The 27,411-nt window shown below is 36.1% G+C and overlaps 1 protein-coding gene across 37 annotated transcripts in view; it reads left to right on the top strand.

Annotated features, from left to right (window-relative positions):
* RBFOX1 (RNA binding fox-1 homolog 1) overlaps positions 1-27,411 on the top strand; it is a 1,284,179-nt gene that overhangs the window by 1,044,817 nt on the left and 211,951 nt on the right. The window contains exon 1 of one of the 37 annotated variants that reach the window (XM_061473761.1): positions 26,772-26,867. The exons of the other annotated variants lie outside the window; for them this stretch is intronic. Within the exon in view, the coding sequence (XP_061329745.1) occupies positions 26,784-26,867 (84 nt within the window). The 5' untranslated portion in view covers positions 26,772-26,783. Of the gene's footprint in view, positions 1-26,771; positions 26,868-27,411 lie in introns of those variants that run through there. 37 annotated transcript variants of the gene reach the window in all.

The following is a 27,411-nucleotide window of genomic DNA, read 5'->3' as shown; positions in this document are numbered from 1 at the left end:
GCAGTTTACATGAACTTTTATCTGCAATAGATTTTTTGAGAGTCACTGTGTGAAAAACATAGGAGACCTGACTGACAGCTCCAAGTCTGTGCTGCAATGCACTGTGCTGTAAACTTTACCTTTAAAAGAAACTTTCAATCCATGAGAAAATTTCATATGCATTTCAGGGATGCTAACACTTGAAATCTGATTTCTCAGTGGCATTTGGTATTATGCTGCCAACTGACTTAAAAAGCTTGTGATATCATGACTTGTAATGTTCCGCGTTCAGTCTAATAGTCACTGTAATCAGCTTTATGATTACAGGGATATAGTTTCCTCTTTTTTGCATATTATGTCTGAAATATGAGTTACTTTTTTAATTCAGAGGTGGTATGCTGGTAGCAAAGGGAAAAGAGCACTGTAGACCTTCAGACATTTAAAATCATGTATGACATGATTATGCAGAAAGTGGGATTTGTCATTTCCAATATGATAGCATCTACTATTGAAAAAGATGGTTAGAACAAAATGCTCTTATATTTTGTGATATTTTATTGTAACTGAACTCGTTATAGTTGGCTGTTCTGGAAAAGCATGCCTTCCTGGTAGCTCAGTAGTGATTGACTATTTTCCTTGCATCAGAATGACACAGATGCTATGAGATTGTGTTGACCCAAAAATGTCACTGTGTATTTCATATCAGTCTTCTTTTGGCGGGGGGGAGGGGGGAGGGGGGAAGGAGTGGCTTTTCTGTTGTGTAATGCTTCTTTCTTTTAATAACATGAAAGACTGTGCCAAGTTTGTAAAAGGAATCTGTAAGTTGCTGGCAGTCAGTCTTTTTGCTGAAATCATAGAATAGTTAGGGTTGGAAAGGACCTTTAAGATCATCTAGTTCCAACCCCCCTGGCATGGGCAGGGCATCACACATTAAACCATGCTGCACAAGACTCCATCCAGCCTGGCCTTAAATACTGCCAGGGATGGAGCATTCACAACTTCCCTGGGCAACCCACTCCAGTGCCTCACCACCCTTACAGTAAAGAACTTCTTCCTTATATCCAATCTAAACTTCCCCTGTTTAAGTTTTAACCCATTATCCCTTGTCCTATCATTACAGTCCCTAATGAAGACTCCCTCTCTAGCATCCTTGTAGGCCCCCTTCAGATACTGGCAGGCTGCTATGAGGTCTCCACGCAGCCTTCTCTTCTCCAGGCTGAACAGCCCCAACTTTCTCAGCCTGTCTTCATACAGGAGGTGCTCCAGTCCCTTGATCATCCTCGTGGCCCTCCTCTGGACTTGTTCCAACAGCTCCATGTCCTTTTTATGTTGAGGACACCAGAACTGCACACAATACTCCAGGTGAGGTCTCACGAGTGCAGAGTAGAGGGGCAGGATCGCCTCCTTCGACCTGCTGGTCATGCTCCTTTTGATGCAGCCCAGGATATGATTTGCTTTCTGGGCTGCGAGCGCACACTGAAGCTTACTCATGTTAAGTTTCTTATTGACCACCCCCCCCAAGTCCTCCTCTGCAGGGTCACTCGGAATGTCTTCTTTGCCCAGCTTGTAGCTGTGCCTGGGATTGCTCCTACCGAGGTGCAGGATATCTGCAAGAGAACTCTAAAACCTGTGTTAGTCTAGACTTATTTTTCTGCAGTGAGACACAAATCTGCAAATACCAATTCCCTGTTTTTCTCTGGCCTTAGTTCTCCACATAATGTCTGTCAAGGTCCTGTTGAAGAAAACCCCAGTGTCGGACCCCGTTTGGTTCGTGATCCCAACAGTGAAATTAGATGCGAACGAGGTCAAGTACCGTAATTGATCAGTTGGTTTATTATGAAAAGACAATTGTTATAAGAAAAGGAAATTATTGTAATAAAGGAAATAGCAATAGGACAGATTGGAAAGAAGGATGGAAATGAAGTGAGAATTCGGGGTGCAGAGAGAAAGAAAGATACTGACCACTGTGGATCCAGCAGTGTCCTCGCGATCCGTCTTTGTCGTCAGAGGTGGTGAGAGTCCTTCAGGGTTCGTAGTCAGTATTGCAGCAGTGTCTCCCAAGAGTCCGTAGTAGTTGTTGGAGGTGGGTGTCCTTGTGGAGGTGTCCTTCTGGAGTTGTCCACATGGCAATGCCCCTTGGAGGGTGTCCCTCAGCGTCCTTAGTAGTCGTTGGTGGAGAGTGTCCTCATGGAGGTGGCCTCCCTGGTGATCGACTTTTCTTCCTTTTATAATGAGTTGGGGGGCGTACCTCTGTTCTTTAGGTACTACATGTTCCTGGTGGACCAGTTTCCCTGGTGAGTTGAAGAGCTCACAGCCAGCTCTTCACCTGCACATGCCTGCAGTAATTCTTGGGATAATGGGCAGCAATTCCTCCTAGCAATTCTCCAATAATGGGCGGAAGAGTCTTATCTCAGCTTTTTCCCACTCATCCCTAAGGCAATGGATGGAGTCTCAGTTCAGCTCCTCTCAGACACTGGACAATGGACCTCAACTCCTCCTACCCATCTGAAACAGTGGTTGGTAGAATCCCATCTCAGCTTCACATCTTAGCTCACCTTCTCATACCAATCTTTGAGACAGTGGCTAGGGGAGTCTGATTTCATATCTCTGTCTCACAATGTCTTTGTTAAATTCCTCTTCAGATGGATGTAAGTAGGGTTTAGCATCTCCTGTTATCTTTACTCATGGCAGAAATGGAGAGCAGTCTCCTGTGCAGATGATGATAAATAATTGCCTGTATTTCATAAAGGCATGACAGTGAGGTTTTTCTGGTTTTCTGAAGAATATGCTTTGTTCCTAGGTCTTAATGTCTTGAGTATCTCTTTGTTAGCTCTCTGGAACTGGTGGATTTCTGAGGAGTACTTAGAACATTGCTAGGCAGCTTTTTAGGCCTTTATATGTGCCTAAAGGTGATTCTATGCATGTTAACTTATGTGGTGGCTATTTCTGGTTTATTTCTTGTACTGGGCCATGGGAAGCATTGTCTTGCTTAAGTGTCTGAAATGTACTTTCTGTGTGTGGTTCTGTGGTCATCTTGAGGTCAGTATGTTCCTGGTGGAAGGTTTCTGTCTGCTAATTTACCTTCTGCATTATTATTGGTTGATTCTTACAGAACTGCACAAAATAATTTTTTAATGAAAGCATTTCCTTAGCAGAATAATAGCAAAATGGTGAGAAAAGGTATTTTTAATCTCTTGGTTCTAATAAGAAATGGGAGTTCAGGAAGGGAAGAGGTACCCCAGTGAATCTTACATAGCATGGGGAAGGTTATTTCAAGATACTACTGTTTGTCGGTGAATTCACTGTAGGTCTTTTCCTCCCCTGAGCTTCAGAAGTCAAGTTCAAGTACCTGAAATACTTGAAAGTAGTTCTGAGTCAGAACCAAGACTATGTAATTTTTTAAGCCACTGTTTCATAGATTGACTATTTTTATTTGGTTGCTTTTGTTCTGTTTCTGATCACCACTTTTCTGACACAGCAAATGATCTGCTCAGTGCCTCATTTTCTTGATACCATTATGTGACTGCTATAACATCACAGTTTCTACCTCACATTTCTCACTTAATGTGTTCTATGTGCCTCTGTTATTTATCTCACCTTGTTTCTTTAATAATGTTTTATATTTTTATATAATTTGAAACACTTCTGTGTTAATAGAATGGCATAAACTTTTATTTATTTTATTAATTTAAATTACCTTCTGAGTATCATTCTTCAGTTCCATTGCAAAAAAAATATGATGCAGCATCCACACCATAAAAATAGATTGAGTTGGAATCAGCCACCTTCAGAAACAGATCCAAGGCATGTTTTTAGGGAACACTGTGTACTAGCAAGCATTAAAAGTATTTGTGGAATTTCTTGAGGATGGTGGCTGTTAGCTCATGAGGTGATTCTCAAATGTACTGCCTAAAATGCCATCTGTTTTACTACTAGCTTCTTAACCTAATGACTGAAGCTAAGGAATTAACTCATCTGTGGATATACTGTGTGCTGATACTGTTTCATTGTTCATATTTGTTGTATTTACTACTTTGTTCTTCTGTGTGCGTACGTAATTCTTCTGGAGCAGTGTGTTTCTTTGGAGGGAAGGATAAAAATTATAAATTTAGGTAAAACTTACTGGTTTGGGGGGAAGGGGGTTATTTGTTTGTTATAGAGCAGCTATGATTCAAGAATTAGACAAAGTAGTTAGTGTTAATTACCCTCCACACCTTTTTGAAGCAAAAACCAGTGTCCGTAGTTTGTGACTTTAATAGTTAGCTTTTGTTCTCTGACAGAACAGGAGACTTTGAATACATTGTACCTACTGCAGAAATAGAAAAATCAAATTGAACTGGTAGTGGTTCTTTTTCTCTCCCTGTCTCAGGACATTTTTGTTAAAAATTGATTTTGCAGTCTTTGACGAAAACTATTTCTATAATGGAACAAAACCTTTGTTGTTGTTGTTGTCTGTCTTTATTTATTTATTTTCAGAATCAGAATATAAATGTATATATTTATGTAAGAAATGTTTCTTGCTGTGAAGAGGGATTTCCGATTCAGATTCAAAGATGCTCAAGCCAGGAAGGATCTTTATGGTAATTCAGCCTGTCCTCTTGAATATACATGCTACAGTATTCCTCTCAGAGAATGTCTTAGAGTAGACTTTTTGGAAGAAATTGAATCTTGTTTTAAACATCCAGGTAATTTTGATTCCATCAATTTCACTAATACCCTACTGAGCTGTTTAAATGTTTATTTACCCTTGCAGTTAGGACATGGCAAAGCACTATTTCTCTTTATTTCCACTTTTAGCCACTTGTTCCTGCTGGGGTTTTTTGTTTTTTTTTTGGTAAGATGGAAAATGCAGAATACCTATAAACAAAAGAGGAAGCTCTTGAAGCGTTCCACTCCTAGAAGAGATGGAGAAAAATAGGGAAGAATGACACCTTGTGGGACCATGCAGTCTACTTCTCTACCTGAAGGCCTGTGTTGTTCCTGACAGATACTTGTTGAGCCTGTTCTTAAGATCTTGAATGACAGGGACTCTAAGGTTGCCAGGTATTTTACACTTGCACGAGGGATGTTTTTTTGCCCAATGTCTGAGTTAAGTCTTTCATTTTTTTATTTGACCTCCCACTGTTGTTTCATGTAGGGTGGGCATAGAAAATGCCCACCCTTTTCATAGTGGGCCATTATCTACTTGATTTTCAAAGACAATGATTTCAACCTCTGCCACCTCCTCTTGTAGTAGTGCAGTCCTCATTCCTTCAGTCTTTCTAGAGTTTTCCTTAGCCTCCTAGAGTTGCAAGACATTATGGATAAGTTTTTTAGATCCACAGAATTATTTAGGTATGTAATTTCTCTTTTTGAGAATTACATGTATGAAGCATAACTTTCCTTCAGAGACCTGAGATTGGAGTAGGAGATAATAAGATACAGATGTACAGTGGGGAGGAGAGGTGAGAGTTAACACTAAGTCATGAGACACAGCACTGTGAAGGATGAGTTTATTTTGCTGTTATTAAAAATTTCATTTCAGGATAGTCCCTCTGAGACATTACATGTTACTGTAAGAAAAGCTTCCTAGAGCAGCAGTAAACAAGACACAGTATCATAGGTTCAAACGATTCATAAATGTTTGGATTTTTTAAAACATCCCATTTATTGAGTCTATTTCTGATAGTGTGGTGAAAGAAACAGCAATCATGTTGCCTATGTGTTTGCAAAGATTGACATTTGTAAAGTAATCTATTTAAATAATCAGCACTCTGAAGCCTTGTCTGCAGTTCCTTTTTTTGGTTGTCAAATTTCATGAAGTAGGAAGAACACATTTAAAGCACAGGTTAGCTCTTTACTGATTTTTGCATATCCTTTCTTCATCAACAACTCAGCTGAGGCTTAATTTCGAGGTGCTGCCGTATGTGTGGCAGTATGAGTTTCTGTACATGGTACTGTCAAAACATGTAGTCTGTGCCTCTGAATGTCCAAAGAAAGGAGCACCACATCCTTCCATCTGGGTTTGTTTATTTACATTGGTGTCACAATACCCTAACCCTCGTTACTACAAAAATGTGTGACAAAGCCTCTTTTTACTGTATGGCATTTACATTGACACAGGAGATACTTAATGGCTTCAGCACACACTCAAGATCGCTTTCTCTTAAACCCACTGTTTGAGTGGAGACCACTAAGGAAATCACAGCAGAATAGCCACAGACTATTTAGATACAAGAACAGCATGGTCTTCTCTTAAGCAAAACACCTCAATGTGGGTAATGGTAAACATGCATATTATTGGTAGTGATAACTGGTTATATTAATGTCATATCAGTAGACAAAATGCATCTATACTAACACTGTGTTACCTGCATTTAATTTTCTCTTGATAATCATCACTGTATTTTAAAGATTTCTCTTTTTTGTTAAAGTTTGTAAAGATAGGTGACAAAATACAATGCATGAATACACAGGTCTTTTAAAGCCACAGTGCTGTAAATTCGCACATTACAAATCATAATTAATCCATATTTTATTTGACAGCCTCCAGTAAAAAGAGGCATTTTGGCATGTATTTAGGACCAGTCCTGTTCAATAAGGCACTGAAATTACAGTGAAGCACATACTGAAGTGCCTTCCTGAATTAAGAGTCTGGCATTCAGTAAATATAATCACATTTTCTCAGGTTTTCTCCCCTGATGTTAATATTGATGATAGGATCTGAAACTCTGAGTCATGGATCAAGAACAGTCTGTGTTCAGGAGAAGGCAGATAAGGGGTCGTGGAAAAACAAATTAAAAAACAGAGAAATAAAGTGAAATAGAATGAGCCTTAGTAAAGCGGGATTTATTTGCCAGTTTTAATTTTTATCACTTTGTATAAAGTGACTCAAAAAGCCCCACATGTACCCCGTTTCTGCTTTTAGGAATCTTCTTGCCCTGACTTGCTTTTTTTTCTTTTTCTCAGTTACTTATGAGAGTGTTAACATCGAAACCATTAGAAAATCAGCGGCTTTGTGAGTGCCGGAAGTGTGGTGGAATCTCATAGCCCTTCTTGAGGGCCTCCAGATAACCATTGCCAAGTCTTGTTCTTGTGGAATTTACTATGTAATCTCAGAGAATAACAAGAGCTTTCTCCCCTCTTACTGATGAGCACTGGGGAGAGCTTTGTAAAAGGTCAGATGTGTTAAGAAATATATAAAGATGAAAGAGTGCCTTTATGACTCACAAAATACAGATAATAAATCATCTTTTAAAGAAATATTTATAGAGTTAATACATAATTTTCCATTTGTATCATGGAAGAACAGAGGGGAATATAATAAGGTTATGCTTTCTTCTCCTTATCCTTCATAATGATAAACAAGATGTTAGTAAATTAAAGCTATCATATTATCAATGTCATTTTTCTTCAGTTTCTTTTTTCTGCTCTGATTTACCATTCTCCCCTGTCCTCTGGTTTATTCATCAATGCCTGCATAAATAGGAAGTGATCCTTGTAATGTGGGCAGAATCATGAGTGTAAGGTTGGAAACTCCTTTCAGTCTGCTTAATAATATGCTTTGTCCTTTGTCTCATGTATATATCCAAGGATGCATGCCTGTTTAATTATATGAGAAAGATTTCTGTATGGAGCATGTAAGGAGGGATCTCTTTTTCCTGTAGCTTAACGTGGATCATGTATTTTCATTTCATGAAACTTGTCACAACTGATTTCGTCCTTTCAGGGACAGATTTTGAGGTAGTTGTATACGTTATACAATTAAAATACCTCAACAGTGGCATTCTTTGAGAGTCTTGTACAAAGGACTTGTGTAGTTTTAAATTCTGTGAACTTGTGGGAATGCAGCAGTGTTTTTTAAGGTTGTTTCTAGATTATGACTCATTTTGTATAAACATTTTTGTGACTGTAAAGATAAGCAGGAAACAGAAAAAAAAAATTTAAAGGTAATAAATACTGGATGCTTAAAGATTGTACTGAAATTTCTTGATAAAGTAGAGTTTACAGTGTTTTAAGATTAGCAAAGCTTTGCTTAAAAATTACCAGTTCACTTAATTTTGTTCACTTCACTTTACTTAAAAATTACCAGTTCACTTTGTTTCAGTTGAGGTAGTCATACTCTTTCTTTCACTTCTGGTTTTTATTATCACCAGGATGGGCTTAATTTATGCTCTGTACTCGGTGAAGCTTTGCTGAAGAATGTCAGTCAGTAGTTGCAGAGCTGTCAAGCACTTTTCCCTAAGCTGAATTTACACAGGCACCTCTAGAAAAAAATTAATGAAGCCTTGTTTCACTGCAAATGTGTAGCCATTATTAATAAATTTTTAGTGATCTAAAGTACTTTCTGTGCAATTGCACTTTTTTTCCTGGATTACAAAATGGATAAAAGCTTCACCAGCCTTTGCAGAATGAGCAGAATTGCTGCTTACATTTTTTGTTGCAAACATTCACTTCAGGCTGGTGATATGTGAATTTATTTGCTTATTTATTATACTAGTGATAGATTATTCTCACTTCTACTTAAATTTGACAAGCTGCGCAGTGCTAAACCCTGCTAAAATGGTGCAAAGACCCAATTACAGAAACTACAAAGGCATGCAAGAGTAAGCAAAGAAAAAACATATAAAAGGATTAAAGATCAAAAATAGAATGATTCCAGTGAAACTGCATTAGGAGACATCAGGCAGGAAAACATGAAAGAATTAGAGTATGAAGAACAAAGCTTTATAAAGAGTCTGAAAACTGACAGACATTTTAAAAACAGTTTTTGTTAACTCTATTAGAATGAAAATAATTGATTGGGAAAGGATGTATTTTTAAATGTTGTAACACAATTTAAGTGTTTAGTTCATTCTTTGTACATTTTGCTTATGGAGTTTTAGTTTTGTCTGCAGCATAGTGGAAGCTGGCTTTAACCAAGTTTTTAAAAAGTAAATTGGTATCTTAAATTTTAAATAAGATGCAACCTAAGATTTATGAAGAATTGCAGGGTGGATTTACTATAATGCATGTGTACTTGTATTAAACATACCAACCCTTTTATTCCTTCCGTGGCTTTACACACTACTTTTCCAGCTAATCCTTATTTGCTTATACAGTAGATATGGTGTTGCACCGTATCTAGAGCTCTGACAAAATTGTGCTGCATTTGGGCATGAAGATGGCATTTGACCCTTACTTTTCTTCATACAACCAACTGTTGTATTAGATACTGCTATGGGTCCAAGTCATGGTAGCTACTGAATAGTTGTTAACACCTAGCTGACAATTGTAAGAGGGCTTTCTTTACATAAGCGTGTTTAAAATACTCCAGAACCTTTGCATAAATTGATACTTGCTATGTGTCTTAGGTCAGCATGGGTCATACTACTACAGCAGTTCATCTGAACTTAGTATTCAGGTTTCCCTTTCCATCTCCTGGACCTACTGAGGGTATCAGTTTGGGAATGGATGAGAAGTGTTACAATTTTTCTAAGTTTGCTGTAGAAGCATTGACTTCTGGTTGAGGTGCTGTGTAGACAGTCACTGGCTCTTCTCAGGGGTTATTCTTCATGTAGCCGTTGCAGCATGGTTGAAGCCTGGGAGGGATACAAAGCAAGACAGATGGTTTCCCACAGACTTCCCCTCTAGCTCTTTCATCTAACTATTAATTCATCTGTTTGGATGGATACATTCACGCATGGAACCAAGATGAATAATAATGAGATTTTTAATAACTCCCTACATTTGCATTCCTCGTAACTCTTTACATGGTTCTAGCTGATTAAAATGAATCATTTACATAATTAACATATGGTTATAGTGTTGGCTTTAATATGCTGATTATCTCAGTACTTTTGTCTAGAGTCAATTGGATTCAAACTGTAACAATTGTTTGAAGTGAGAATAGTTCATTCCTGTGAGGGTTAGTGAATATTTGCCATGGGGCCTGATTAGATATAGCACAACTGTCCAAGAAATTCTTTAATGTAAAGCATGTACTAAAAATAAATATTTTTTAAAAATGTTTATTACATTTGCTGTGTTTAGGTCAGGACTTACAAATACCTTTCTATGGTTAGAGAGATTTCTGCCATTAGTTTCTTAGTGAGATACAAATAAAGTGCCAGGCATAGTATTAAGAATGAATCAAGGCAACCAGTACAGGTCTGCTTGTTTCTTAATTTATAGACTATTTTTGTTCCTTTTTTATTTAAATCAGGCCTAGAAATAATAATAATTTAAAAAATGCCAAGGCAGAATGATGATTTTTATTTTATTAGACAAAATGTTTCATTAATTTTAGATTCCCTGGATTACCCTACTCTGAAGATTAAAAGAGGAATAGTGTATTTATTTTGCTTGTTTCTTCCTAGCATTTATGTGTAGCAAGTAACACAGAAGCAATCACATTTTAAGAACTGCTAGAATATTTTTCCATCTTGCTCTGACCCTTGATGGTGTGTTTGGCTTCCTAACGCAGAGACTGCTTGAAAACAGGAATGAAAAGAATTGTTAGATTTTGTGGTTAGGTAACTAACACTCGTGTCAATGAATGCTTTTTGAATGTTCATGAATATTTGAAGCAAATTTGTGTTAATTGCACTACTGTTGTCCACAATTAGTCTGTGGTAGACATGATTAATTGTAAAGAGCCCTGACATTTATGCATAAAAGGCTTGAGGTCAAACAGAAATGGAGAAAAATGGTTGCTGCAGCATTGGCAGATGGAATGCTAATGCATTTTGACTCATACTGAGAATAATGATATTTCTACATCAATAGCAAATAATTGTTTTAGAACTGTGGAATAGTCTTCTCTCCTTTGCTTTTCTTTCTGTGTTTAACTTTCTTGCACCTCACCCCAGGATGCCACAGTTGCTAGTTATTTTTACAGTGTTGTCTTTAATTGGCTTGAAATACTTAGTCAAATGCTTTACTGGAAACCTACACCAAATTGCTACCTGGGAAAGGACTGTATTGATTTGTTTCTCTGAGGAAAAGTGTAATGAAAAAAGGTTCTGATGCTAATTATGCACTCATTTTCAAGGAACTCTCTTGGATCTGTTTTGGTGTATATATCCTACCAATAAATGAACTTCCCATGCTCCTAGGACACAGGCTTTAATAACATTTTAGCGTGCTTATGTTGAGTAGTAAATAATTCAGCAGACAGCATATCAGTTCTTAATTTCCGTCTTAATAATAAACAGACCATCGTTTTAGTGTCATTACCAGCTTATGTGTGTGATCCATTCTATTTGGGTCCTTTTCCACCACAACAAACACCTTGTGACACTTAGGACCAGCAACCGATGAAGTATCCCATAGCCCCACTGTTCCATGCGTTGGGAGCACTGCAATGTACTGGCCTAAGCCCTAAAACTTCTTAAAGATGAAGACACCCTGATGGATCTTCCATTTTAGAAAGCTAGCAGAATGGTTGATTCTGTGAATGTAGCATGACACAAACCTAAGGCTGGTGGCTCTGTACACATGGTATACAACAAAGTAAATGTATGTATACTTGTCTTCTTTCAACTATTCAGTGTTTTGGAGTTGACTGATACATTTCCTTTGTTAAAATTGACATTGTCTAATTATTTATAAGTCACTGATAGACACATTAGTCCAGTGAAATCCTGCTGGTTTAGATCCCAAGTAAGTGTAGTCCTTTGTATAACAGCTGAAGAAATAGGACTCCCTTAAGCAAGAAGAATTCCTGGCCTTCATTTTGTGCCTTGCAGTAAGTTTTAGATTGCCATGCTTTGCCTTAAGTAGCATCCATGGGAGGCAGGCTAAACCATTCCAGTACCTTCTGTAAGTTTTTGTTTGTTTATGAGAAAGTTGGCTTCAAGATACAGATTTTCGAACTACTTAATAGTTCCCATTTGAAGTGCAAGGAAATTATATTTTTGATCTGTTCTCAAACAAAATTTTTTAAATTAAACCACCATAACCCATGTTAAAATTTTATTTCTCCATTTTTAGCTCTCTGCAATGGAACAAGTTTATATTTATTTACAATTTTTGCCATTTGGGATTTTGCAGTTGTTTTTTCAGCATGTCTTCCAAAGTTAGAGGAAGTAAAATGGTAGCCTGGAAAAGTATGTAGACATTCAGTGGGTATTTTTAGGATTCCAGTTTAGAATTAACTGGCAGTGCTTCTAAAATTCCTAATCTTGCAAAACAGTTTTTCAGACTGTCATCCACACAACAATATTATGAAGTGTTCCATGGAATCACATAGACTTTCTAATGCTTTAGGTTGAAAACTGGGAGATGATTATTCATGGTGGCCTCTAAGAAAGCTGAGGATTGATAATGATCTTTGCTGATTAGTCTGGTGTGCAGTGTCCTGTGGAAGTCCCGCAACGAGTAGTATTTCTTATGTAGCAGTTTGCCCTACTGAATTGTTGCTGTAGCATACTTGCATCAGACCAAAGCCGGGTAGCAAGTGATTATACATAATAAGGCCTCATAAAATTCTACCATAACCGTGTTCATAATATTTTTAACAAACCAGAAATCTGCTTTTCATCAAAAAAGGCAATATTACCAGTTTTACCCTATGTTTTTAGAATCCATGAAAAATAATCTGTACGAGAGAAATCAGGCATATATGTAACCCAAAGGATATGGTTATCTGTAAAGATTAAGTGAAATACTGTGTTCCTTCCTTGAGTACTTTTTGAATTGCTGGGTGGCATTTGGTTATGTGGCCTCATTTTCAGGTATGACGTTCTTTCAAGGCAGAATATATCGTACTAATCTCCAGCTCTCCTGTAATAAATGCTGGACTGTGGAGAGGAGATGACCAAAAAGGAGTGCCTGGGCAAACCTTAATCTTTAATAAGGTGCAGAACTAGTCTATAACTGTCAAGGAATGACAGAAGAGCAGTGCTTTTAGCTTCCCTGCTCAGAATAGAAAATGGGGTCCTCTGACAGGCAAGAAAAGGTACTTTATTCTTTATTGGGTTTGGGGCTATTATTGTGCCTGTGTTATTTTGTTATTTGACATTTGTGAGTCATCGGGGCAAAAGGATGTCCAGTTATTAATGTGAAAACAAAATTTAAAATGGATTTTTATGCCAGTCTTGCATTGAAACCTCTTACTCTTTCAAAGAAAGCCATACCTAATGCTAAACAGATGCTGTTTGCAATGTAGAAATTTAGGGCTTTTTTGTATAAAAACAAAAAGCAGCTATTTGAGATTAGGGAAAAAAAAAAAAAAGCAGGCATTCACTGTCTTCCAGCTTTACCTGGATCAAAAAGCAGTGCAGAAGTTTGGTCATTTAATTATTTGAACTACTATTTTCCTTCTAAAATTCTGGTGACAGCTTTTTCTGTGCAGTCTGAAGTGTTTTCCCAAACTTTGGCTAGAAATGGGACACATATCTGTGTTGCCAGGGTGGTTGTATGTCTCCAGGCATGTGAATAGGGGGCAGGCAAAGGGCACCTGAGTTATGCTATTATCAGGCTTGTAACAGATTCAGCTTCTGCTACCTAAGTTACGTGAGTTGGATGCCTTCTGTGGCTTCCATGGCTCACTGTACACTGCCATCATTTTGCAGCACATCGTTTTTTTTCGTTGTTTTTTTTTTTTTTTAGCAAACCAGACAGTTTCAAAACTTGGAGAGTCCTGGGTTATTTTTCTCCCCGTTTTACTGTACAGTCATCAAGGTTCTTATATACAAATACATGGCATGTCATTTTCAGGATTATTGGAGACTTCATAAAATGTATTTTTTGAAAAATTTAGGTTTGATGAAATGATTATTTAGATTTTTTTTTTTGTCTGAAGATTCAGAAATCTTGAATTTACAAAGGTCAATATGGACTTGCATATTAGTAAGTTTAGACATAGACAAAGTATTTGAGGATATACATACTTCATATCTCTAGCTAACATGGCACAGGTAGGCGAGCAGATAATATACTGCCAAATTACAAGTTCAACCTTTTCCAAAACCTTACAAACCAAAACCATTTCCTTTCCTGTTCGTTTGTTTTGAGTTCTTGGGTATGTGTGCAGAATAATTGTGTAGGACTTCAAAGTTCTTTAACCTTTAAATAGAGTTGCTGTAACTGTTGTCTATTTGTCTTTCTAAAGATGTAATTATATAAAATCATAACTGCCAGTGGCAGTGATTTGTGGTGTCTGGTGGCCCTTCATTCCAGGTTTTAACAGCGCTTTTAAACCTTTAAAAAGACCTGCTAAAGTGTGAATGTGTGTTGAGTTAACTGAATATGCGTTTTTCTAATTTTTCTTAAATTGACTCTTTATATAGTCTGATATGCATATACATAGTCATAAGCATGCTGAGCAAAATACTGACCATAGTAAAACTTGCAAACAGTTTGACTTCTGCACCCTACTCCTTTATGGAACTTTTTTGAAGTAGTCACACTGAGAACATGTGGCTGAGACCTTTTTTTTTAAAACACTTTCTAGTAGGAAACTAGTTTTTAACTTCTGATCTTTGCATTCATGCTTAGATTTGTGGATTGTCAGCCTACATAACTTGCCAGGAAAATCCATGCAGAGAAGGACAGCATCTCACCAGTGACAGGTATCTAGAGCATGTACCTCTGTGGTCTAGCTCTGGTATTGCAAAGTGATACAAAAGTAGGGCATATTTTAGTGCTTTTACATTCACAGTCATTCTTGTACTGCAGGAATGACTAGTAAGACTATTTGAAATGAAAGCAATTTGCAATAATTCTACTAAAATTGAGTAATAGGTACTGTTAAGAAGAGATGTTTCTGTATCTGAGGCAAAAATTCACCAGTGTCATTGACTCAGAAGTAACATTGATGCTCAACTGTGCTTTACTGGGAAATAGTGTGCTACAAGAAAAGGAAGGAACATAACGACTTCTTCACTTGTGAATCATCTTAAGCATTTCTTCTTTTGTAGTTTTAAATCGCAAATAATAGTTTCAAGTTTTGAAACAAAAAGGCAGATACTGAACAAATCTTTCCAGAAAGTTTTTAGGAAGCTTCCAGATGACTTTGCAAATTCAGTGTTTTGGGATTTTTTTATATTTGCTGCATTCTTGTTGCTGTTTTTTTGTCTTGGGACTGGAAACGTTTGTTTTCCATGAGAAAAAGTATCTTGCAAATGTGATATGTTTATTCTCTAAGGGCGATTTTGGGCATATTGTTCTGTATGTAGTTGTCAGTGGACTTATCAGCTACTCTCATCATTGTGTTACTCAGGGTCATAGCGATTTAAGTATGGCACTGTGCCATTGCAGGCAGATGGTATAGGCAGACAGCCAAGAATGATTGTTAAGGGCAGAAGACTTTTCAGCAGGCTTGTTTGAAAGTGTGAGTATCTCGGCCCACAGGTAGCATGACTGTACATTCCTAATCCATTATTTCTTCACTTGTGCAGCACTATAAAGGGCAAAGTTCTGTCTTAGAACAGTCTAGAATAGCCCTCAGAGAAAACTCTGCAAAGATCCCTTTTCTCATAAGGCAATGGTAGTCCCAAAGAAGTGTTCATAGCTGAGCAAAATAGTGGGCCAGTTGTCTTTTTTTATTTGCCTCAGCTGAGTTTAATCAATTTACACAAGATTATTTAAATCAGAATAAATACAATTAATTTAAAGAATTAAGTTTTCCTCAAGGTTGTTTAAAAACTAAATGTAGCACATTAAACTGTTGTATTTTGTTTTGGGTTTGTTTTATGTTTGTTTGCTTAGTTGGTTGGTTGTTTTTTTTAACATGGAAATTGTAGTGATTTCTTATTATTTCATAGAAGACAGAAATTTTGTATTTTGGCTACTGATTTCTTGTCCTGAACAGGCACTAACGTTTCTTAACCCAGCCCCAGTTAAAGTTAATTTTCCTTACTCTTGTTCAGTGATTACAGCAAGTTGCTTTAAGGGACACATTTTAATACTGTGTGCCAGGGCATAATTCCATACGATGTTGGGATGTGTGTTTGTGGTCTGAACAAATAGCTAGTCAGCTAAGTTTAGGTGAGCAGCCACGCGTGGTTTGCATTTTAAATATGTTGCTAGTAGTCACCAGACACTAAAAGTTTGGTAACAACTGCTTTAATCATTTAGCCAGTCTGAGTGTTATTGCTTTATTTGAAAATCAGTCATTTGTGTCATGTTGCATTTGTAAGTAAAAGTAGTTTAAAGTACTATCTGCAGATGGGACTGTATTGTGAGATTTGCCTATGGCTGAAACTGTGCAAGTACACTGACAGATCTAGCTTTTAAATGTCTGTATTCTGACTACAAAGTCTCAGGAAAAAAAAAAAAAGAAAAAACAAAGCAAAATAGAAAAATTTTAATATCTTGCTGTATTAGCTGTCAGTTCACTTTTGGTAGAGGCACATGTGTAACAGTGCAGTTGCTTTCTTCCCTTGGTCTTGTGCTCATGCATGGGAATCTGATTCATCCTCAGTCATATTGACTTGAAAACTGTGGGTAAACAAGAGGGTAGAGTCACGCGATTGATGACTGCACAGCGGAAAGCAGGAACTGTGCCTGAAGAAAAGGTTTTAAAGTAATTGTATTACTTCCTTGTATATACACAAATTGCATTACCCAGAGAACTGCATGTTTTCTCAGGTTGCAGAACATGCATCTCTTCTCAGGTTTTGTACCTTTTATTATACTAAAAGTTAAGAGGAGAAAAGAAAATCATACTCAAGTGTTCTGGTTAGTTATTTCGGAGGTTTGTGATACTGTGACATGTCTTACATTACACTGAATTTCATCATACAATTCAGTTCACAGAAAATTGGATTCTTTTAGCAATTGTGTTTTAATAGTTACTAAAAAAGCTGAATCAGTTCCTTTAATAACCTGAAAAGAAAGCGTATGAATACAGAATGAATTCCAGATAAGAGATGTGATTTAAGTGTAGCTCAACTTTTTCCCATAAAATACATAGGCTAGAAGTCCAGAAGGGGCTACTGTAATCACCAAGTTTGACCTTCAATCTGTAATACCGCTGGAGAGTCCATCTGTTTTGTGCAGGCAACCACACAATATTGTGTATTAACCTTTTTTATCAGTTGAGTGCTGGAAATGAGGTAATGAACACATGCTTAGTACATGCTTCTTGGTGTCTGCATTGCATGCAGATTTATGGACAAAGAATGGATACTTAGTGAAGTTTGGTGTGACTGTTTTATATTTGTTACAATAAAATAGATATAAATTAACATAAAAATGTAGAATGTTTTTCATTATATGTGATTTCTGTTACACTTGACTGAATTGAAGAAAAATGTTTTTAGTGTTGTATCAGCATTCACTTTTGCATGTGTTCATATAATTAGACATCTTGTTGTTTAATATGTCATCATCATCACTAGTGGAGGTGTCATAACGGAGTGGAACACTGAAACCACTGTTCTACTGTATTGAATATAGGTTGTTCAGGAACCTCATAGAGTTGTATCAGCCTAGGTAGTATTTGGCTGTGGTTTACTGTCAGGATATATGGTTGGTAATGCACCCATCCCTCCTTCATCTAACTAAAAAAGCAAGGTAAAACTGGAACAAACTGTAGTTTACTTTGGTAGAGTTAAGTATTCTTTGCATGAGCACGTTCCCTCCAGTTAAGTTTTGCTATTATTATGTCACCTTCCTGTTACAAGTATATTACTTGAGATAATAGTGGATTTGTTACTAAGTCAAAAGGCTTTTCACAGTGCAGAAACTTGTCAGGTTTCCATAATTCACGGATGCACTCAACTAGTTCCCTCAGGGTGATCCCATCTTCTTTGTGCCTCTTGAGTTCTGAATTTTTGGTTTTATGTCTGAGGCATAAAAGTTCTTCCAACACAGATAAAATGTTTCCATGGCCAAGCTACTGAAGATAGATTATGTAGGTGATCTGTTTTAAGAAGCAGAATGTGTTATTCTTGGGAGATGGAAACATACTTGGTCTCCAGTAGGCGGGTGCAAGTGCTGGAAATGCAGGTGGAGCTTGCTAAGCCTGTAAGAATTCTCTCTCCCCCACCCCCCACCCCCTTTTTTTTATTTACATTAAAAAAAAATAAAAATGAAAGGGATTTTAAAACTGTCAGCTGAGCATTTTATGCAGCTGAGCCTCTGGAGTTTTTGCAAAGTTTCACTGTATTCTGTCTTTGTAACTATCTTATTCTGTTTTCCTCTTAACTCTTGCTGTGGGAGGAATTTTAGCCTTACCTTCTTCTGGCACCACACAGAAGTCACCACAGGTCACTTGACTGTTGGAGCCTTGAATGAATGGTGAAATTCTGCTCCGTAGGTGGTGGCCAGTCCTCTGAGAGAAGAATGGAGCAGCATTAGTAACTGCAGTGCTAGGGCTGTATTCGCTTTGTAAGGAGGCTAAGGCAGGTTCTTTTTTCACACTTACGACAGACATGAAGTGAGCCTCTCCATAGGTCACTTTTTCTGGCCACATATATGTCATTATATTATGAGGGTTGTATACTCCTTTACTACATCCTTACCCTGTGCAGCTCCGTAAGGAAAAGGAGGCTTTTCTTCTTCTTTTTCTTTTTTTCTCCCCATTTTCTTTTTTTTCTTTCTCCCTCTCTCTTACATATAACAAGTAAAGCTTTGTTGAGTTAGTGCTCCTAACAACACCTGAAGATTAGTGATATGTCTAGAATTGTAATGTATGGTCCAGTATTACATCACACCCTCTCTAACGGGTAGCTGTAAAAGGAGTTCCATCATCCCGTGTACTTTCTAGTGATTTTGGCATTTTTACAGTGGATATTGAAAACCCACTGTACTTTGAAGGGGGAGGACTGACATGAGATGAATGAGGCCCTATAAGAAAGAATTATAAAACTATAATCATCAGTTACTCTGCAGTTTCATGCAAGCCATATAGTAAACAGTCAATTACAATATTTAGAAATGGGGAACAAAGCTTTTTCTGTGCTCACTGCTTGTGTTTTAGAACTTCTCGACATCATAGCCAGTTCTCAGTTAATATGTTTGACCTAATGACCAAATGTGGCAACTTCTGAATTATGTATCAGCCTCTTGAGTACTTGTGTGCTTTAGTTTTATTAAATCATCTCTGATTTGATTATCTTCATTATATCATGCAGCAAGTTCATTTCTTTTCAATTTATTGTTTGGACTTTACAATTAAAATATGCAAATTAAATTGTATAGCTCCCCTTCTGTCTTCATTATGATATCAATGACTAATGTACTGATATTTAGAATTCCAGATGTTGTTAAAATGTAGCTTCCTTATAATCTAACAGTAAATCATAGAATTATAGACTGGTTAGCGTTGGAAGGTACTTCATATTGTCAATTCCTGGACCCAATATTACCTCATCACAAGATGCATTTTTCCAGACTCCATAACATTAGCAGCAGCAGTGCATGAGGTGTTTTTATGTATTTCAATTTGCCAATTACTACTACAGTGATGGTTTTCTAAGATGCATAAATCACAACACTGCCCACTTTCATAATAGAAATATGACAACTCACTTAATGTAATAATATAATGAATTTTTTTTAAAGATTAAATTTGACATTTCTGCCATTGTGAAGTGTGGGATTTAGTTTTCAAACTCCTCTGGGAGGTGAATGTCTGAGGTTAGGGAGATATGAGAAGGAAACATAAACACATGGATAGTGAAAACCTTGTATGACTTCTGTGTTTCTTGTGCCCCACGGACTTGGTTTTCTGTGTTACCTTTCAGTTCAAGCCACCAACAGAAATCATCCCAACTGAACTGCAAGTACAAGCTGTGTTTCTTTTATTCCCATAATTATTACGAATTTCTGGCTGAAGTGCTGTGTGTAAGTCTGTATGGCTGGAAGATATATTAAAAAAGTGGGGAAGCTCATCTTTTTTGTAATTGACTTGCTGTAGTTCAATTTAGGAACTGTTTTAAGTTTGTTTATGGAATCATCCAAAATCTACAATCCAGAATGCTAAATAGCTCCCACATATGCAACAATACTGTTCAAAAAAAAAAAAAAAAGGCAAAATTAAATGATAGATGGCATGTGCTCTTATACTAACGCCTGAGGCTTTTCAGTATGCTACAGCAGAGGGTTTCCACTTTCTGAATGTTTATTTAAAGTAAAAGTAAATTTGATCCACTCATAACTTCTTTTTGTATTAACTGAAAAATATATCTAATTGCTTTGCAAGACATCCACTTCTCTGTACTACTCCTGCTCCCATCTTTGTGTTAACACAATTTCTTTTTTTTTTTTTTTTCCTGTCTGTGTGTTCAGTTATTACAGAGTGTTAATTTCTTGGGCCTTGAGATTCTATTGCTTGATTGAAATAACACTCCATTCTTAATAGAGAAAATTCAAATTTACCGTGTACATGGAAAAAGTGGCTAAAACATTTTCTTTCTCTTTGTTGTTAAATATGTTCCATACAGCTGTCTTCAGAAATGTACAATTATCATTAAGTAGTTTTCAGGCTGAGAAATGATGCTAAGTCTGTGAAAGGATAGTTAAGTGTTTTCTTATTTTTACGGGAATAAAATTAGATCCCGACCTCCCAATGGGAATGCTTATGTTTCCAAATAAATATTATTGAGGAAAGCATTTCTCTTCTTAATTTTGAATCAGCCTGAAAGCCTTGATTTAGGACAGCAGTACAGGATTTTCTGAGTAACAAAGTAGTTCTGAATAGAGACACAAAATTCGTTACAAACTCTTAACTTAGGGTTAGACAATGAATGGACTTCTGCAATTTGAGCAGTTGCAATTTCATTGGAATCTGTAGAGTTGCACCAGTGTAAATTAAATCTATGTACTCAAGATTACATTCCTGACTATTTAAGATTTTCTTCTTATTTATCATAGATGTACTCTTAGATGAAGAAGATGAGTTTTATGCTTCGTGTATTATTTTCTGTTATGCAGGCTAAAATATTACAATTTGTTCTTCAAAGAAAACAATGTATTTGAATGAGAACTAATTACCTTTTTTTATTCCAAGTGACAAAAGCTAATATATCACACTTAGCCACTACAAGAACTCCACTTCAGTAAACTAATTAAACTAATCCTATCTCTACTCATTATTCTCAGTTCTGCTAAATATTTTAAGAGCATAGATTTATTTCATTACATAAATTATATCATGCTTAAAGAAACACGGTTTGCATAACGTCATCTTTGCATTCTCAAGAATTTATTTTGGGGTTTTGAAATCATACTTCAAGTTTTTTTTAAATAATATTATTTGAAATAATATTATTTGACTTAATTTAGGGTGGCAGTTCTTCTTAATTATTACTAATTATCTTGAATGATACATAGCTTTAATCAAATATGCTTGGCATTCTTGTTAACGTGTTAAAGAGTGACAGTTCTCCGGTGTACAGATAACATAATGTTAGAAAGTTGTATTTCCAGCAGTTTACAACTTGTAACTTCATAACACAGTGTCTCATTAATCAAGAAAAAAAGTTGCTTTGATACTGTTACAGTTTATAAAATTAAAAGATTATGTGCTTTCTGAACATTTCTTAAGCGTTACTTTTTCTGTTGAAACTATAAAACCAGAATACATTGAATGCTAAGAATTTGACAGCAGTGTTGCTGAGAAGCTGTAAAGGAATAATGCGTAAGTACTACTTCAGACTAAATTGCTTTCTACTTATAGATGTGTAATGCAAGCAATTAAATACAAGTACCTAAACAAAACTTGGGAGATTTGGGAGGCTTGCACCTTCTTGATTTAAGATATATGCTGCAGAGCTTTCCAAAACAGTAAAGACAATATAGATAATAAATAATCAGAATTAAATTACAGTAAGTGATTCATATGAGCTGTACGGATGATTAATTATTTTATTGATTTTTATAAAGCACTTATATGACAGAATTAATGGTGTATTAATTTGAACACCAGTTTTCACACTATTATCTGGACTTTAGTTTCTTTCACTAGCTTATCTGAGTGCTGGCACTATGTGAATTATGAGGTTTTTAGGAAATACACATGGAAAGCGCCGTGGTTGGTTCTAGCTGAGGATACTGCATGATTTATTAAAGAACTAAAGACAGGTAACTGACAGACAATTTGTAAATTGTTTTATCCCAAGTGCTGTGGGTTATGGTCCCTCAACTCAACATGTCATGAAAGCTATCTCACTATTATGCTTGCCAAATCCAGTTTGCTGGCTTGAATTAATACAACTGTAATTCGTCTTGCAGGTATCAAACACATCAATACACACTTTTCAATGACACTTTACCCTGCTTTGCACCAGGTTTTGTTGCTTCTTGAATGCAACAACAAAAATTGTTTTCATAGTTTGCTCATCAATAATCAAAACCTTTCATTCATGTACTGGTGGTACATATTTATGCTGTGTTGTTGTAGTCAGTTTTCAATTATTTGTCCGTTACAAAAGGCCATGGTCATTTTATTTTTGTAATCTGCTCTGTTCCTTTTCTGATGTATGCAAAAAATAAATTAGCAGATTTTTTAAAATTTGAGTTTTCTTTTATTCATCTGATTTGCAAAGATGTTATCCGCAAACAAGTGTCAGATGTGATTAACAGAGGATAGCATAATGATGTAATCTGATCATTGATATTTAAAATGTTAAACATATGGCAAATATATTTTTGAATGCCAGGAATAATTAGAAAGAACAAGAAAAATGGAGCAATTCACATTTTCTTTTATCCTTCTCTGATACATCTATCTCCTTGAAGTTTTGAAGAATTTTGAAGAACACAGATAACTGCTTTGAATAACAGTTCTGAATGACTTGATTCAAAATGCAGTATGAACCAATCACTCTTAGAAGCTCAGATAAATGGCTAACTTTTCTTGTGAAGAATGTCTGGCTTTCAGTAGTATTAAAAAATAATAGATTATAAAGAGTTCAAAACCAATATGCAAATATCATGTGTAATATTTTTACTTAGTTTCTTAAAATAGAATCATAGAATCATAGAATCGTTAGGGTTGGAAAGGACCTTAAGATCATGTAGTTCCAACCCCCCGGCCGCGGCCAGGGACACCTCACGCTAAATCATATCACCCAAGGCCTCGTCCAACCTGGCCTTGAACACTGCCAGGGATGGAGCATTCACAACCTCTCTGGGCAACCTATTCCAGTGCCTCACCACCCTTACAGTAAAGAACTTCCTTCTTATATCCAACCTAAACTTCCCCTGTTTAAGTTTTAACCCATTACCCCTCTTCCTGTCACTACAGTCTCTAATGAATAGTAATTCATTTCACTGATAAATGTATTTACTAAGGGAAAAGTCGTAGGTTATAGAGTTCTTCACCTTCATCATGCGTGTTCAGATTTGAGTTCCATCAGTAGTGATCGAAAATGTAGCACTGATGCACAGTCAGTGACCTCTGTGTCTGGGGCTTGCAGTTCATGCAAAAGATGCTGGTAACTGGCATCTAAAGAGCAATCACAGCGTATGGCATGGCACTCAAAAGACTGAATGAGTCTAAAACCAAACTGAGCACCTTTTTGTGGGTATTCTGATCTACTCAGTCTTAGGAGCTTACTAATGTGTGTGGAAAAAGCCTGTGATCCCACTCCAGTTGTGTTTGGAAAATACCTATTAGAAATTCTTGATGTTGTCCCCTGGTTTTAATTAAAAGTGTTTACCAGGTGTTCTGGAAGTTACAACTATAGATGATTTTAAGGTTCTTTCCAACCCTAACTATTCTATGATCCTTTGTGAACTGCTGAGCAGGTAGAGTTGAGGGTACTTCTGTTGAAATTGGAGCAGAATGGAAGTTTTGCAGAGCTGGCTAAAAATGAGACTGTAGAGTTTGGAGTGAGAACTGCGTAAGTAGACTTGGAGCTGCTAAATGCTCGAAAGATCATAGGAAAATGTAGTTCTCATGAAGATCTGGAATCTCACTTTTGGTGGATTTAGAGTACTCTGTTTTGCTAAAGTTGCTAGTAAGTAAGATGGAAGGAAAAAAAAAAGCCAACCAACCCACTAAAAACCCCAAACTATGAATAGCATATTCTGTATGGTAAATAAGGGGTTGGGAGAGTATCAACCTTGTCATTATGAATTAACCTTGTTTTATCAACACCAGATAAAACAGATAAGCAGCGAGAAAGGGACTTTCTACTGTGAAATGTTTGGTATTTGCCTCCTGAGTATCTTTCTTTACTGTTTATGTATTTTTCTTAGTGTTTTTTTTATGGAACCACTCTTCAGCATTAGTTATCAATAAAATAAATTCAAAATGTCAGTTACTAGATATGATAATATCCAATAAAATTAGTTGTACTCTTCAAAGTATACAGTGCCTGAGTAAAATATGACGTGTATATAGCTTCAGCATGCTTGCATAGCTTTTGGCAGTCAGCTCTGTATTGTACTTGATGGATGTACGGAATTACTTATGTTTTTCCTATGTCTGCGTATTTGATAAGTCATCTATAGGATTACATAGTAAACTTAGATGGCAAATTTATCTGATCACCTTTAAAATTTCAAATTCTAGTGTTAAAATTTCTTGAAGTACCTTGTACATAAATGTGTGTTTATCTCTGTTTATACAGAATTTATCTGTATAATTTTTACATTAAGAAATACCTGTGTGTTTATGCAGTGCCAAGTATACATAATTTATGGTTATAGATTTTTTTACACTAATCTTGTTCAACAATACTCTATTTTTATTTCTACTTGCATTAATTATTAAGTGCCAACAAAGAGTTATTTTGTAAATAGAAGAAAAGAAGATTTTTCTTTCAGGCACATCTTGGTTATTTAACAATGAGTCTTATCCTCTTTTCATAGTTTGCAGTAACACATACTTATAGTACTTACATTAATTGGCGTGTAAGAAACACCAATTAAACAGACTCATACATATCCTTCCTGAATAATGCAGTAAGCTAAATGTGTCTGAAATTTAATTTGGTCTCATATTAGTAAATGAGATGTATTTGTTGGTCATGTTATTCATATATTAGCTATGTTTAATGATAAATTTATGATATATATGTCATTGGTCAAAGTATCTATGGATAATATTAAATTATTTGGAACTACAGTAAACTTAAAACTGTTAAGGTGGTGAAAATCATTTTGCATTTTTTAGAGTTGGTAGACCACAAACTTCATGTCAGTTAGGTCTTCAGTATAGTAATTTCATAAGGGACAGCATTGTATACAGTCTGAAGACCAGATCTTTCACTTTTATAAGTCTTAAAGCTCAACTGTAGTTATTCCTCTTGAGGACTTGACCTCAAGTGCTAAATATACCAATTATATCTTTTGCTCAGCAAAGAGGATGATAATAGTACATTCCCATGCGCTCACAGCAGCGGTTTCATGTATTTGCTGAGCTCACATTTACTAGGCATTACCATATCCTGTAGTATACAGCCAGGTGGACCAGACATAACATAGTCCATAGTGAGTAAATAGTCCTATATTATATTAAGCTATTTATCCATTACTTTCTAGAACTGTGATGACTGGCTGTTGGTGTTGGGTAGGGATATAGTGTTAGGAAATCTGACTGATTGATTAATCCAGTAAAATGCTTTCTCTCATCCACCTAACAAAGACACCATTTCTATAATGTGCATTGTAGCCTATTGTAAAATGTCAAAAAGTCTAAAGAAATCCAGTGTATTAATTAAAAAATAATTTGTCTGTAATTACTGCTGGTCGTCATAATATATAGAGAGGTATTTAGAAAGAAAACTAGCCAAAGAGAGCAAATAGCTCTCCAGATACCTGGGTATTAAGAAATGCATAAAATATTCTCAAACTGTTGAAGTAGTCTTTATGCACTATAATCACAGAGCCTGTTATCAAAATCACAGGTATTTATTCTGTTATTAAAATGACAGATATTTTAAAATTCTAAAATTAAAGTATAATACTTACAATATAGAAACAAAGGCTGATCCTACTGTTAAATTTATCTGTAGTGCATTTGTGCATTCAAAAGCTGCTAGTTTTACATGAACAGACCGTATAGCCTAATTTCCAATCTAGACTACTGGCCTATTGGTTTTGTGCTTAAGCCCACATTACCTGTATTCAAGTAGTTTGCAGCTAAGGTGTTACTGTTGAATGCTAGAATAGTTACAGAATGTTAATGTGTTATGAATTACATACCCCAAAGTAAAACACACAGCTAGTTTAAAGTCTAATGGTATATATAAGACTTAGAGATACATGTAATGTCTTCAGTTAATCAAACGGTGCAGTTGGATCATGACAAGTGGACATGAAGTGGCATAGGTACAGATAAGAGCTAATAGGATGAGAAATGGAGTAGAGAATTGATCATATTAGAAAAGAGTTAAGTAAAGGACTGAGAAGAGGCTATCGTTATTCACTGTGTATACTTTGAAGTAAACAACAATGATATGGACAGCATTTTAAGCTGAAAGGCACAAAGATAAATAGGTATATGCTGTCTGTAGTAGTTTATGGAGAGATATAAATAAACCTTTGCATAGTCATATCAGGGAGTATTTGAAACAGGATTCCAGTTTGAGCATGAGCCAGGGGAGGTCACAAGTTACCATATTTTAAGACAGAATTTCTTAACAAAAATTACATCGTGGCTTCCTAGCAGGTGGCTGGACTCACTGACTCAGGAGTTACCTTCCAGTTCTGCTTTCTTTCCAAGAAAAGTCAAAGTCACAGATGCTCTGGTATTTTCAATTGCCAAAATCCCTGCAGGTGATAGGATTAACCAGCTAAATTTGTCCATGTATAATAGGAAATCTGTATTTTCTCATCCATATTCAGTAATTCGCACATTACTACTGTATTTGGTGATAGTTCTACTTTTCCTAAACCTTGTATTTTATACATGGAAACCACAGAAAATTCTTACTTTGAAATTTATGATGTTTGGACACTCAGTTGCTCCCACATGTTGGCTTCATGGAGTCTTCAGGGGCACGCTAGTCTTCCCTGTGATGCTGATTGTAAGTTCTGTGCATCTATAAATATTCAAATAGCACATCTTATTATGTGGTAAAGGAATTATGGTTTGTATCAGTATAAAGGAAAATGACGTGTAGGCTGTATCAAGTTACCTTATTTCAGGGGGAGGTTAATTGGAAATGGAGTTCACACAGTGTGTGGTGATGTGGAAAAAAATAACAGAAGTGACCACAGTCAATGCATGCAGCCTACATGCTTACCTTTTTTCCATTTTCTTAAGCAGTTATGGACAACTGAACTGACATAGTGTGCAGCAAATGGATAGTTTCCACATCTTCCTGTGCATGCTGTCAAATTCATATATTTTTTAAATTACTAATAATAAGTGCAGAGAAAGAAAAAATTATGTTTTGAGACTATAGTGAATGTCAGGTGTAGTAACTACACTGTGGCTGAAGACATAGTTCTGGTGGTTGCAGAATCAACTGCTTAATTAAATTTTTCACTTGTAAAATTTTACTTATAATTTACTTTTCAAGAACTCATTTTGTGCAAAATTTAATTTCGGAGTTAAAATCTCAGTGA

Source organism: Pezoporus flaviventris, unplaced genomic scaffold, assembly GCF_033815535.1.
Source record: "Pezoporus flaviventris isolate CSIRO_AGI_PZ_B2104156 unplaced genomic scaffold, CSIRO_AGI_Pfla_v1 ptg000078l, whole genome shotgun sequence".
NCBI classification, from domain to species: Eukaryota; Metazoa; Chordata; class Aves; order Psittaciformes; family Psittacidae; genus Pezoporus; species Pezoporus flaviventris.
Note: the sequence above shows the minus strand (reverse complement) of the source record. Positions and strands in the feature narration are given on the sequence as shown.